This window comes from Pan paniscus, chromosome 6 (assembly GCF_029289425.2).
Source record: "Pan paniscus chromosome 6, NHGRI_mPanPan1-v2.0_pri, whole genome shotgun sequence".
Taxonomy (NCBI): domain Eukaryota; kingdom Metazoa; phylum Chordata; class Mammalia; order Primates; family Hominidae; genus Pan; species Pan paniscus.
In genome coordinates this window covers 55,364,873-55,378,966 of record NC_073255.2, presented here as the reverse complement: position 1 = coordinate 55,378,966, position 14,094 = coordinate 55,364,873, and the positions used below count along the sequence as shown (strand labels likewise).

The window sequence follows — 14,094 nt, the reverse complement described above, 5'->3', positions numbered from 1 at the left end:
GGGTGAATGCCAAAACCCTTTCATCCATTGGCAGAATGCATAGGGGAGGTCAGTTTTGACAATTCCTTTTTTTTTCTTTATTTTTGAGATGGAGTCTTGCTCTGTGGCCCAGGCTGGAGTGGCACAATCTCAGCTCACTGCAACATCTGCCTCCTGGGTTCAAGCGATTCTCCTGCCTCAGCTTTCTGAGTAGCTGGGATCACAGGCACATGCCATCATGCCTGGCTAATTTTTGTATTTTTATTAGAGATGGGGTTTCACCATATTGGCCAGGCTGGTCTCAGACTCCTGACCTCAGATGATATGCCCGCCTCAGCCTCCCAGTGTGATGGAATTACAGGCATAAGCCACTGTGTCCAGCCAACATTTCCATTTTTATTGATGGTGGTATATTACTAACTGTTGGTGGTACCTTAACAATTAAGTCAGCACCCTTTTACCTACTTTCCCTCTCCTGCTACCATTTTCCTATCACCAGATATTTAGCATTCTCCAACTCCAAGCGGGACTGTTCTGAGATCCTGAGCTGACCTTATTCTATGTATGATTAGAATAATCTAACATAATTCAGATAAGTTATTCACCCACCATCATTTGACAAAGAAAACAAATCAGAAGATGGTTTTCTTCCAATTGCTGCCTTAGGAAAGACGTTTTCTTTTTATTGCATTTGAAATGATTTGCCAGTGACGGTATTCAGATTGGTCTGCTTGGATGGATCAGTTGTCTGGCAGGTTTTACTGAGAAGAAGATGGAATACAAAAAGTGGATAGTTGAAGTCAGTTAGGTTGCCGGTGGGGAAGTGGGGAAACTGAGGACGAGGGCATGGGCTGAGTTGGGGAGGCCATCTCAAGGAGTGAGGAAGGGAATAGCACAGGGCAGGCAGCCAAAGCTGCATCCTGAGGTGCCAGCATAACTGAGAGAGGACGTGCAGCTGGAGGGGCAGCCAGGCCTGCCGCAAGTTCCCGGGAAGTCTCAGAAGGAAAGAGTCACTGACAGCAGGAAGCTGGAGGGGTGTGAGGCTGTCCCATCCCTCCCCACTGAGGCAGCCTTGCCTCAGGGCTAGGTGTGCCCCTGGTGCATGCAACTTCTCGAGCTCTGGCCGAGGGTCTCTGTGTCTGCCTGGTTCCTAGATGGGCCGTGCTATGCAGTGTGTGCTGTTAGCGGATCACATATGAGATGCAGAATGCAGAATGCAGAGGCATGCCCACAGCTCCATGCATCCCCATGGAAACCAGAGAAGCCCTTCAGAGTCCACTTCCTTTAGGGGTCTGTAAGTTCCCTTCTGCAGGAGTTGTAGGCCAACTGCAAGCTTAGAGAGAACACAGTCCTCCACAAAGCTGATAAAAGACGTAAGGCGTTTCAAAGCTTTGACTCAGTTTAATCATCAGGATGAAAGCCCTCAGTTGGATCAAGGTCAAGTGTGTCCTGCGGACACGGATATCCACCCCAGGGCATGGGAGGCCAAAGGTCACAGAGCAGTGTGGACCTGAACCGAGGCTTAGGGGCTCATCACCTCCCCCAGAATCAGTCTCACCTGGTGCTTGCATAACCCCAGATGGATGCAGCAGTGAGCCAGGAAGAGCACAAGGCCTTAGGATTTGCAGAGTTTCTCCCTGAGGAGTCACTCAGTAATCATGGGATGTCCATGCCTGTAGCTCAGATCAGCGGTAAGGTTGAGAAAAACCTCAGATCACATCATAAGATAGGTGTAAATTTGAAGCTTGCGTTTGTGTCCCCTGCAAAGTCCATTTGCTGAAATTCTAACCTAAGGTGATGGTATTGGAGGTGGGGCCTTCCAGTGGTAATGAGGTCAGCACAGTGGAGCCCTCCTGATTGGAACTGTGACTAATTAGTGCCCCTGAGAGTCTCACGCCTCATTGCACAATGAGCACCATGGATGGTGAGTGAACGGTGAATCCATGGATCCCTACAAATGCAGATGCTGACCCTGACACCTACCCCACGGTACCCTGACACTGGTATCCACCCTGTGAGGTGAGGGTGGCTCGCGCCCTCTCTGTGGTCCTTCACCCTTCAACTCTTACTCTCCTGGGTGCCTAGGGCTGAGAGGCAGCAACCATGGAAGCCACATTTATTTCTCCCCTACTCAGTGCTGGGGTCCTGGCAGGCACATTGTAAATATTCCCTTGCTCATCCCTTGGGCCTGTGGGTACTATTTCATCTCCATCTTCCTGGGAGGAGAGTGAGGCTTGGAGAAGTAGATAGGGCCCCTTGGCTGGAGAGCAACTGGAAGCGGGAGTTGAGCCCAGATCTGTCAAAATTGAGGGAGCGTGCTACATCTGTGGCTCTCCCAGCTCCTGAATGAGGCAGCCCCTGCCCACAAGGCTGCTATGCATGGTTGGAAAACAGAACCCTGTTCATGAAGAAAGCAGGGGATGGTCTAAGATGGTGTAAAGTAAAGAACTTCACCTGGTGGTGGGGATGGAGTGGGGCAGGTAGAGGTCAGCGTGGACTGTGTGCAGACCTCCCCTTGGGTGATGTTTGGGGGAGGACTTGAGAATGGATTAGCAAAGGGAACCAGAAAGGGAATTCCAGGTGGGTGGAAAGGGTGGTGTCACTGGAGAGAAATGCAGGTGAGTAACATGAGGCTGTCACACGATGGTCCCTTGGAGTTACACTTAGCCGCCAGGGTCAGGAGAGAAAACCAAGTGGTGCAGTGGCTTCCATTTTCCCTGGTGTGTCTGGGGCCAGCAGCACACACACTGCCCTCAGCTTTAGACCCTTTGAATGAGGGGGCCTTTTGGGGATTCAGCCATTAGTTAGCAAATACTGTTGGCATGCTCTACCCAAGAAGGTGCTCAGACAGGGCGAGGTCAGCTGGCAGGCTCCATGGTGAGGCATCCATCTGGGGACTCACAAGTTGATTCTGAACTTTAGGCAACAAGGAAGACATGTGGCTGCACGTTGATGCGGCCTACGCAGGCAGTGCATTCATCTGCCCTGAGTTCCGGCACCTTCTGAATGGAGTGGAGGTAGGTGCACCCTTCGCTCTCCCTAAGGCTGTTTTCACAGTGCTCTGTTATTGACCTCTCCCTTCATGAGGAGCTGACATCCAATCTCTTGCTATTGAGGTTTGTTTCAGCCAATTATGTTTGAACCAATTCCGACTTCCTCAGAATAGGGGCTGAGAGCCTTCCCCAGCCATACAGCCTGTCCTCCTGAAATACTCCTGACACTTACAGTTCCATTTCAATCTACACAAATCCCAAACAGAAAGAATAGATGTTAGCTTATAAAACTGTGGGAAAGTAGGAACAAAATAAAATCTTAATGAACTTAAACTCAAAAGAGTAATTTAAAATACCAACCCGCAATTCCATACAATCTGGTTCAATATGACAGTCATGTTCTGCCCATACATCTGAACATGATATTCACTTTAACCAATATTGAACGAGAAGCTACCAATGCATTTAAATGCCCCTAGGCAGTCTTCTGGAAATTGTAAAGCATGATCTTTAATGCTAAGTGAAATGCCTGCTTCTTTTGAGAAGTAGCAATCAAAATTATTGACCAACACTCCGCTTCTCCAAAAAGCAACAGAATGTAAATTGGTACAGACTTAACACAAAAAAATGACCTTATTGATATACTGTGGTGTGTTATTTCAGACTCAAGTGGGATTTCATTGTTGGTGGTGGCTCATAGGGTAGGAAGTCTCTTCTCCCCAAGAACTCAGCTTTGAATGCCATAGAGGGTCCTGAGAGGCAGTCTTTGGCAGTGTGTCCAAGAGAAGGAGGTAGCAAAGCAGGGGAGCTGTGGCACTGGCCAAGAACGAAATGCTTTCTGCCAAGGGGCAGGAGGTGTCGTGAGACCTCACCCATGTGTGATGGCGGATGAAGGGCACAGTCCTCTGCATTAGACTCCTTGGTTTGAATCCTAGATTTATCCTTAAGACTAGCTGTGTACCCTTGGGCGAGTTAGATATCCTCCCTATCCTCCATAAAATAGATTTTATAAGAATACATCTGGTGTGGGATTGTCGCCAGGGGTAGATGAGTTAATCATGTTTTAAGGGCTTAAAAACAGTGCCTGGCAGACAGTAAATACTGAAATTGCATTAGGTGCTTTTGTGATTTTCTACTACGTCTTAGAAAAACTTTCCCTTGACAGCTTCCTCTGCTTGCATGTCAGGTTTTCTAATCACTATTCTAATTACAACTTTGAATTCTCATAATGCTGTAATACCAGAAAAGAGGGTACCAGAGGTATAGAATACAAATGGCCCCATCTTTGGAAAGAATAATCCTCTTACTACTAATCAATGAAGTAGTATTCTGGTTTATGTCTGCATCACAATCATTCACTCATTCATTCAATAATTACTTGTTGAGTACTTAATACAACCTAGGACTTACATGATGGATCCTTGGGGGTAAATGGAGCTTCCAAAGACCTATGTACGCACTGGAGAGAGGGTATAGTATATGAGAAGTTCTCATAATGTGATACCAGTACCCAGCTGATATAGTTCATTGCTGGTAGCTAGTTTGGTGCGTGTTTGGTGCTGGGAAACGAAGAGTAAATCTCTGTATCATATAAATGCATGGCATGATGGAGATAATCTCCATTATTTGAAACATCTGTCCTGGGACAGTTTCAAGGGAGGAAGGGCTAAGCAGTCCTCTGGGATTTATGTGCCCTCCCCACGGCTGGCCTGAGCTTGATGCTCTTTTCTAACTCTGGGTATCAGGTTTAGGGTTCGTGATCTTTTCCTACCACTGCTCTTCTTTTCCCCATGAACTGACAACTTGAGGTTTCATCTTTCATAGAAGGGTGCCTCATTGTCAGACCACCACAGCAATGGGCTTTCCAGCCAGATCCTATCAGCAACAGACAGGATTTCATGCTGTACAATGAGTCACTGCCATTTTTCTTGCATTATTGCTCCCGACTCTCTTTCCATGCCCAGCTGAGGGCTGTGCGTCTCAGTGGGGCAGATAAGGAGGCTGCAATATCCTGTTGTGGCCCTGCCCTTGGAGATAAGAGCCTTTCTCTCCGGTCGGCAGGAGGAAAATATCACTGCTGGGTAATGAGAGAAGTTTAAACAGATCAGCCCCATAGGAGGGAACTCATAAGACTCCTAGCAAACAGAGCTCCTCTTTAACCTTTTGTCTCCTTTTATCAACAAATGAAACTTGCTGTAATTTCCTGTCCTTTTCTCAAAATTACTTTTATTAAAACCTAGAAGGAAATGAACCTGGGTCTCCAGAGCAGTGGAAAGTTGTCATCCACCAACCAAATGCCTCCCAGGATGCCCCCCAAGTCCCTCAAGCTTCTGCTGCCTCCTCGGTGCACATCCCTGAAACCAAGTAGACAGGAGGTGCCCTAGGGCCTTGGGAAGACTGAAAAGTTTCCCAGTAGGAGAGTCGGCCAGACTGGCGCCTCACTGCAACAGCCACCTTTATTTCGATATCAATTATGAATCTAGCCGCATGGCCAAATCCCTGGCCATTAAGGTGGACCCTGTTCCTGTTCACCAGTCAGGTGATAAACCAGGATATGCATTTGAAAAGCCAGGACATGCATTTGAAAAAGAAAGCACCATTTATGACAGCTCAGGGAAAATGCAGAGTGTCCTCCTCTGCCACTCTTGGTGGTTGAAATCTCTTATTTTCTCCTTGAAAATAAGGTAGCCCCTAACACTGATGCACGCAGCCAGAGCCGGTTGTTCACAGTTGTTACCCAGGATCTTCCAGCTACAGGAGCCTGTAGCTGTTAGGAATACAATGAACTTTAAAAATAAAGGAGCTGGTCGGGGTGCAGTGGCTCACACCTGTAATCCCAGTACTTTGGGAGGCTGAGGCAAGAGGATGGCTTAAGCCCAAGAGTTCGAGATCAGCCTGGGCAACGTAATGAGACACCCTGTTTCTACAAACAAAATTTTAAAAATTAGCTGTGTGTGGTGGCACACGCCTGTAGTCCCAGCTACTTAGGAAGCTAAGGCAGGAGGATCACTTGAGCTTGGGAGGTTGAGGCTGCAGTGAGCTGTGTTCATGTCCAGCCTGGGCAACAAAGTAAGACCCTGTCGCTCAAAAAAAAAAAAAAAAAAGAGAGAGAAAAACATTTAGGTAAATGAGGAGAATTGTTGATATGTTACAGCAATGCTGGCAAAAGAACCCATCAATTAAATGAAAACTGGGTTTATCCCTACCTACTGTAGATTAGTAATAAAATTTCCTCTTTCCCACTGTCTATCATGACACGTGTAGTCTGAGAACTTTGCTAGCTCAGCAAGTGGAAGGAACTTCAAGCATGAAGTATTTCACAGGCCAAATCAGTACAATTCCTGTACGTTGTACTTGTGAAGGACAATTCTGATTTTTCCAAATATTCCAGTAATTTAAAATATAATATGGATACATTTTATGTCACATTAGATTATGTAAATTTGAAAATGCTTTTCATTTGGGAATATAAACTTTTAATTTTAAAATTCTTGTTCCATTTTATGAGGGTATAATCTAGATATAGCAAAACATACAAATCAACTCTAAATAGATATACCCACCCCCATGTACTTACCACCCAGATCAAGAGTAGAACAATTCCAGCACTCCAGAAGACTCCCCTACCCACTACAAGTTACTACTCCCCTGGGCAACCCTACCTGGCCCCTACCACTGTGGATTAGTTGTGCCATAAACTTTTATTATCATGTATGGGGTCTTCTTTATAATTAAACATTTATAAAGAAAATGTTTTCTTTTTCTTACTCTTGTTTTTTGGCAGTTTGCAGATTCATTCAACTTTAATCCCCACAAATGGCTATTGGTGAATTTTGACTGTTCTGCCATGTGGTAAGTTTCCCTGCTCACAGATGTCAGTTGCCTGTCCGAGGTGACAGTGAAAGAAGCTGGCAGGGAAGATGCCAGAGCCAAAGGGGTGCAATAGTCACTTAGCTCACTGCTTGCTGCCTTTTCTGAACCCTTGATGGAATTATTGCTAATTCTTAGCCTCACTGGAAACTTTTATCTAGGGAATATCATTGCAACATACTGGCATAAGAAATGAGAAGCCTAAAAAGGACAATTTTTAATTTGATTTATCCAGCATTGACAGAAAATAAATGCAAGTACACACTTCTAATTCAGTAGCTTGTGTTTTCATTCTTAGATTCGTAACCAGTCTTAGTCTAATGCTAAGTTTAAGCAATCTGAGTCCAAATGCTTAAAAGTATTTGCTAAGGCCGGGCACAGTGGCTCACACCTGTAATCCCAGCCCTTTGGGAGGCCGAGGCAGGTGGATCACCTGAGGTCCGGAGTTCAAGACCAGCCTGGCCAACATGGTAAAACCCCGTGTCTACTAAAAATACAAAAAATTAGCTGGGTGTGGTAGTGCATGCCTGTAATCCCAGCTACTCAGGAGGCTGAGGCAGGAGAATCGCTTGAACCTGGGAGGCAGAGGTTGCAGTGAGCCGAGATCATGCCACTGCAATCCAGCCTTGGCGACAAGACTCTGTCTCAAAAAAAAAAAAAGTATTCACGAAGGAAAAATAATAGTAACCATGTTTCCTAAGAATTTCCCTGGAAATTCTTTTCTTCCTCTCTTTTTTTTTTTTCGAGACAGTGTCTCACTCTGTCGCCCAGGTTGGAGTGCAGTGGTGCGATCTTGGCTCAAAATCTTTTCTTTCTTTCTTCCTTTTTTTTTGAGACAGTGTCTCATTCTGTCGCCCAGGCTGGAGTGCAGTGGTGCAATCTTGGCTCACTGCAAGCTCCACTTCCCGGGTTCATGCCATTCTCGTGCCTCAGCCTCCCGAGTAGCTGGGACAACAGGCGCCTACCATGCCCGGCTAATTTTTTGTATTTTCAGTAGAGACGAGGTTTCACCGTGTTAGGCAGGATGTTCTCGATCTCCTGACCTCATGATCCGCCCTCCTCGGCCTCCCAAAATGCTGGGCTTACAGGCGTAAGCCACCGTGCCTGGCCGGAAATTCTTAATAACAGCATGATAATACCTTGGTGATATTTAGAATAAGAAAAAGAACTAAAGCATTAAAGTGGGTGATATTACACCACCTACACAATGTTTAAAGAAATAATGATGATGGGCAGTGATACAGGGACACTAGAAACTAGTTTCTCTAAAGTTTTAAAGTAAGAAGTTGATTGATTGATCATAGGGCCAGGAGGATTTGCATGAATTTTGTACAGTATGCAAAACTGCAAAATTTTCCAAATATTCAGAAGGCTTTGCAAAATTGTTCAGTATGTAATTAAGTGAATAACTTTTCACTCTCCTCCTAAGCATAAGGAAAGCAGCTTTTATACAAAACAACTAATGTCAGCTCTCAAGGTTACCAAAATATCCGTTTGACCTTTTCCTGTTTTTTTTTTTTAAGGCTAACCACATTTCTAGTCCTTTACTTGTATACAAATCAAATTATTTTTTGTCAGTCTTTTTCCCCAAACTTCTGCTATATAATTTTAAAACCAGTTGGTATGTGGGCATTTCAGACTTAATTTTGTCTGAAATAAGTATTTATGAAAGACATGGCCGTTATGAATGTGAGTATTCTTTTGTATTCTTGTGGTTGTGTTTTTCTGTTTCACCCAAGGTGGAACACAGTGAGGACAGTTTGCACCGTGTGCCAGAGGTCCCTTTATTCGAGGGGTAACTTTGATTGAAATGTAAATCCGCTCTGCTGAGGTTTTTGGTCAGTGGGGAAAATCCTCTAAGGGAGCTGGAGTTCGGAGGGACCAGGCAGAGCATCCACAGGCTCTGGCGGGAACAAGTGGCTCTCCCTACATGCTTTTGTTTTGCAAGGGGCAGGCGTCCTCAGATGCCTTCCACAAAGGAAGCCCTAGAACCACCCTTGAGCAGGGCGAGGGCTGATGGGCTGTCCGGAGGAGGGGTTCTCGTGCGCCCTGAGGCTGTCCTCAATGCCTGGATAGAACAGTGATATCAGCAAGGCTGTTTAGTGACTGCGGATAGGTACATCCAGGCTCCCTTCTAAGTCCCTAACCTCTCGTAGCTCTCTGGACCCCCACGACAGCCCTGTGTTGAGGGACACAGACATTGCCACGCTCTCTTTACAGATGAGGAAACTGAAGCGGTCAGGGACCAGAAATATTTTGGGTCCCTAATCTTGGAGGCAAATATTGACACACGATAAGAAGGAGTGTAATGAATGCGGCGTCCTGCCCTCAGGTCCAGACAACTAGTGCGTATGTTGAGGCTGAAGAAAACCTGCTTAGTCAGTGCGGTGGTGAGGAGTTGAGCCTTTCGGGACGTGGAGTGCCTGCCGCAGAGCTGATGCCCCGAGGCTGCCGCAGACGCTGCAGAGCTGATGCCAGCAAGTTGGCGGCTGTGCGCTCATCTCTCCCGGACAACTCTTCCCCGGCGCTCGGGGTTCAGTTCAGCCACCAGCCTGTGAGGGGAAATTTGACAAAGTGGAGGTGATGTAGGGAAGAGACACAGGACACACAGGGATGAGGCCAGGCCATTTGGAAAAGGGAGAGAGGACAGAGTTTAATTCCTTGTAGAAGGAATTAAACGTAAGCCCTAAGACACAAGAGAGGCCTGCGGTGTCTGGAAGTCTGCCACAAGAGAAGGGTGATGGGGTTAGTTCCCATCCTCTGGAGTGGGCGACAGTGGTGGGGCAGGGTGGTTGCAATACTTGAGGAACCTCTTACATTCCTATGGGCTTGAAAGGCTACAAAATATGTTTTTAAATTGCAATAGAGAATGTGCTCTTTCTCTCCTGAGCCGGTGCGTTCTCGACAGAACAAGAGTCAAAGAATTTGGTGAGATGCTGTGTACCTGGAAAAATCAGATCTCTCCAAAACCCAAGGTTTTGTCCCATGACACTATAAAAATGGCATGAATGTTGATAGATGAAATCTGATTTTTGAAAGATTTGTGTTTTAACACAGAAATTGCTGATCTTTACTGTTTGGGGGCACTGTGCCTGCATTAGTTGGCTAGGGCTGGCTTAACAAAGTGCCATGGACAAGTGGCTTAAACAAGAGATGATTTATCTCAGTCCTAGAGGCCAGAGGTCTGAGATAAAGCCATCGGCAGGCTGGTTTCTTCTGAGGCTTCTCTCCTGGGCTTGCAGATGGCTGTCTTCTCCCTGTCCTCACATGGTCTTCCTTCTGTTTAGCTGTGTCCAAATTTTCTCTTCTTATAAGGACACCAGTCACATTGGATTAGGGCCTGTTAACCAAAAAGTATCTGAGACAGGTCTCAATCAATTCAGATGTTTTATTTTGCTAAGATTAGGGACATTCCTGGAAGAATAAACATGGAATCACAGAAACAGGGTGTGGTTTGTGCCTTTCTCCAAAGATGATTTTGAGGCCGGCAGTATTTAAAGGGGAAGGCAAGCTGGAGGGGAAAGAGGGAGGGTATGGTCACATTACTGAATCCACGTGTTGTGAGAGAAAAGGAGCAGGTAGAGGAATAGTCATTTGTCTTCACGCCCAGTAAATCAGCTCTTTATATAAGATAAGGTGAGCATAGAGTAGCTACCTGTAGAGATATTTAACCTTTTATCTGTAGCTTTCTGCTTAGGAACAAAAGGAAGGGTATCTTCTTGCATGAAAGCGTCCAGCTTATTTTTTTTCCTTTGGCATAGTAAATTGAGGCACCAAGTTTTTATTTTCCATTCACATTTCTTCCCCTCCCCTTTTAAAAAAAGTCTTCAGAAAATGCATTTTAGAAGAAAATGCATCTCTAGTCTTGGGGTTTTGTCTGGCCTCTTGTGACTAAGACAGTTTATTTCTAGACAGGTCCCACGTGGTTAGGAAAGCTCATTTTTAGCAGGTTGTAAAGTCTCATGACCCATGAAGGAAAAAAATAGGTGGAGGAAGAGAGAGAGAAACAAACAAACAAACAAACAAAAATAAAGGGAGAACAATCCTGGAAAACTGACATAAACCGTATTACTCTGAAGTCCCTATGTCAGTAGGCAGGTATGAAAGTGATTTACGTATATAAATAGGTTCCTGTTATTTTCTTCCAAAGTTGACGTTGTCTAGCTTCAGTTTACAGGGCTTTAAGAAAAGCATAGCTTAATATTTAGTGATTTCAAATCACGATTAAAAAGGAAAAGAAAGAAGGAAAAAAAAACTGACAACATTATTTTCGAGAATTGTAGCCAGGAAAAATTTTAGAATTCAGCCCAAATTGTAGAAAATAATAAAAACAGACAAACATTAGGCAAGGCTAGACTCTAATTACAGATGTACTATAGTTTATTTTGAAACATAATTTTTCTCTTTCCAGTTCCCCAATTGTATTAAATACAAGATTATAATAGGGCCAATTTATTTGTAAAATAAGTTTTAGTTCTATTATGATTGGCTTGATTATTTGGATAAAGTGCAGCAAGAATAATCATTTGCCATATAGGTTTGCTCTCTCGCTCTTTTTGTTGTTGTTGTTGTTTTTAAATTGGTTTTGTTGGAACCTTTTCATAAAGAATCTAAGATTTAGAGCTTTTGTTGTTGTCGTTGTTGAGACAGAGTCTTGCTCTGTTGTCCAGGCTGGAGTGCAGTGGCATGATCTCGGCTCAGTGGCATGATCTCAGCTCACTGCAACCTCCACCTCCCGGGTTCAAGCGAGTCTCCTGCCTCAGCCTCCTGAGTAGCTGGGACTACAGGAGCGTGCCACCACGCCTGCCTAATCTTTTGTATTTTTAGTAGAGATGGAGTTTCACCATGTTAGCCAGGATGATCTCGATCTCCTGACCTCATGATCCACCCACCTCAGCCTCCCAAAGTGCTGAAATTACAGGCATGGGCCACCGTGCCTGGCTGATTTAGACCTTTTTAAAAGCCTCAGTCCCAGTCAAGGATTTTTCTGTGCCTATAGATACCTGTATGAATTGGTTGAATTTTTCTATTTTCAAGGTCCCAAGAGAACTTGAGGTTCCTAGCCCTGTTAGAAAGTGACATTTTTTACTTACCATAGGTCAGGACCCTGTAAAGGACAAGGTATGGGGCCAGTTTTTCTAAGAGGCTTTTACTAGCTCTGTAGGTCACCCTTATTTTCTCAAGGCAATCTGAAAATGTCATTCCAATCAAAGCCTTGGTAAAATAACCAATGACAGAACAGGATCACACAGAGGTCATTGTAAAATCAGTCATTCATTTAGCCAAAGCGATAACTCAAAGATTTCACAACCTTTATTCTTTGAGAGAAGAGATTTACTTTTCTAAACAATAAACTCTAATAAAGACAGTATGAGGCCAATTAAATCTGTCTCTCAAATTTTATAAACACATCTATTAAATTTTAATCATCTTGACCAAAATATATAATTTCCATAAATCATTTTATAACCTTTTATAATTTTTTAATTAAAGAATGGGTTAATGTCCCAAGAAAACCTTTTTAATCTGGCATAGGGACACAGATGCTGGTCTTGCATCAGTGTACCTTTGATATTAGTGTTTAATTGATAGAGAAACTAAACTAATTTTATCTGTCAATATTAGCTCTTCCAATCTATGTGTCCACCTCTTCTGTGATACTCTGATAGTCCCTGGGCCTAGAGGGGTTGAATAGTTTTAATTTCTGGCCCTGTGTCTCTTGAACACAGTTTATTTTGATTGTCATCTTCTCCTGGGTCTGAAGATGAGGCTTTTAACTGCTGTCAGTGTTTAAGATTTAGCTGGACTTGGTATCTTTTTTAGACCCAGGAGTCAAAGTCCTGTAATAGTACAATGACTTTAGAAGCAATACAGAAAGTTATATGGATATAATAACCTTAATTTTTTAAATCTCAGTTTTCGTAGGACTTTAATTAGTTAGACATAGGAAGAGTGCATCCTGTGTTATAAGTTTTCTATTTCATAGAAGAATTTAGAGAATAATATAGGAAGAAAGCATTTGCTTTAGGCTGTGTGTGGTGGCTCATGCCTGTAATCCCAGCACTTTGGGAGGCCGAGGTGGGAGGATTGCTTGAGGTCAGGACTTTGAGACCAGCCTGGCCAACATGGTGAGACCTTATCTCTACTACAAATACAAAAATTAGCCAGGTGTGGTGGCACGTGTCTGTAATCCCAGCTATCCTGGAGGCTGAGGCACAAGAATTGCTGGAACCCGGGAGGCAGAGGCTGCAGTGAGCTGAGATGGTGCCACTGCACTCCAGCCTGGGTGACAGAGCAAGACTCCATCTCAAAAACAAACAAACAAACAAAAAAGCAAACAAAGAAAACCATTCAGTTTAGATCCTTAAGTTAAGATATATTTTTTAATTAGGCCACAACATCAGTCAGAACCAGAGGGGAAAAAGTTAAAGGAGCTGATAAAAAGTTGAAAGAGTTACTATCTCAGGCCCTCTTGAAGGGGAGAGAAAGCTGAAAACAGCGAGATGAAATTAAAGTTGACATTTTGGTTTATGAAAATTAAAATGTCTTGTAATTTTATTAAGAATAAACCAGTACCTTAAGAAAATTTAGTTGTTCTAACAATTTTTTTAGTTTTTTAGTGTATTTTTAATATCAAAGCCCAATTTCTAGAAAGACTATTATAAATAATTTTCTTTTAATTATGGCCAACTTGATCACATAAATATTTTTTCATAAATTCTCTTTTTATAAACCTTATTATGACTTACACAAACCATTTACTGAATACTTGGAGTTTCTGTTTTATCCCAAACATCCTCTTTTTTAAATAACCAGTGATTTTATTTTAGGACAAAAAATATATCACACAACATTTTTGTCATGTAAAATTGTTTTCCTTTTAATCTTTCTTACCAAAAATACCACTTAATATTTATAACATTATTTTGCATCTCTTTTATTTACTGTTTCCTTTTACCTTGTTTTAGAAACGACCTTTAAGTAATCTTTGAATTAGACAAAAATTATTTCTTTTTAATAAGAAAACATTGTTTTTCAGAAAAACATTTTCCTATATATTTTTTAAACTGGAAATGACCCAGACATTTAAGCAATATCTATTATTTTGTTTAATGTTACTTTAGATTCTAAATTATATGTCGTTTTTTAACAAGCATTTACTCTATTATATTTATCTAATTAATTTTTTAATAGATTACTTATAAAAACTGATGGTCATCATTTAAAGTTATTTCCCTGCTAACCAATTTTA

The 14,094-nt window shown here is 43.1% G+C and overlaps 1 protein-coding gene across 5 annotated transcripts in view; it reads left to right on the top strand.

Moving 5' to 3' along the window:
- Nucleotides 1-14,094, top strand: part of DDC (dopa decarboxylase) — a 100,570-nt gene that overhangs the window by 59,008 nt on the left and 27,468 nt on the right. For 4 of the 5 annotated variants that reach the window (XM_057302876.2, XM_003810535.4, XM_055115942.2 and 1 more), the window contains 2 exons: nucleotides 2,902-2,996; nucleotides 6,757-6,824. In XM_057302876.2, coding sequence (XP_057158859.1) covers nucleotides 2,902-2,996; nucleotides 6,757-6,824 — 163 coding nt within the window. Of the gene's footprint in view, nucleotides 1-2,901; nucleotides 2,997-6,756; nucleotides 6,825-9,174; nucleotides 9,537-14,094 lie in introns of those variants that run through there. The other variant, XM_057302877.1, reaches the window with a different exon arrangement.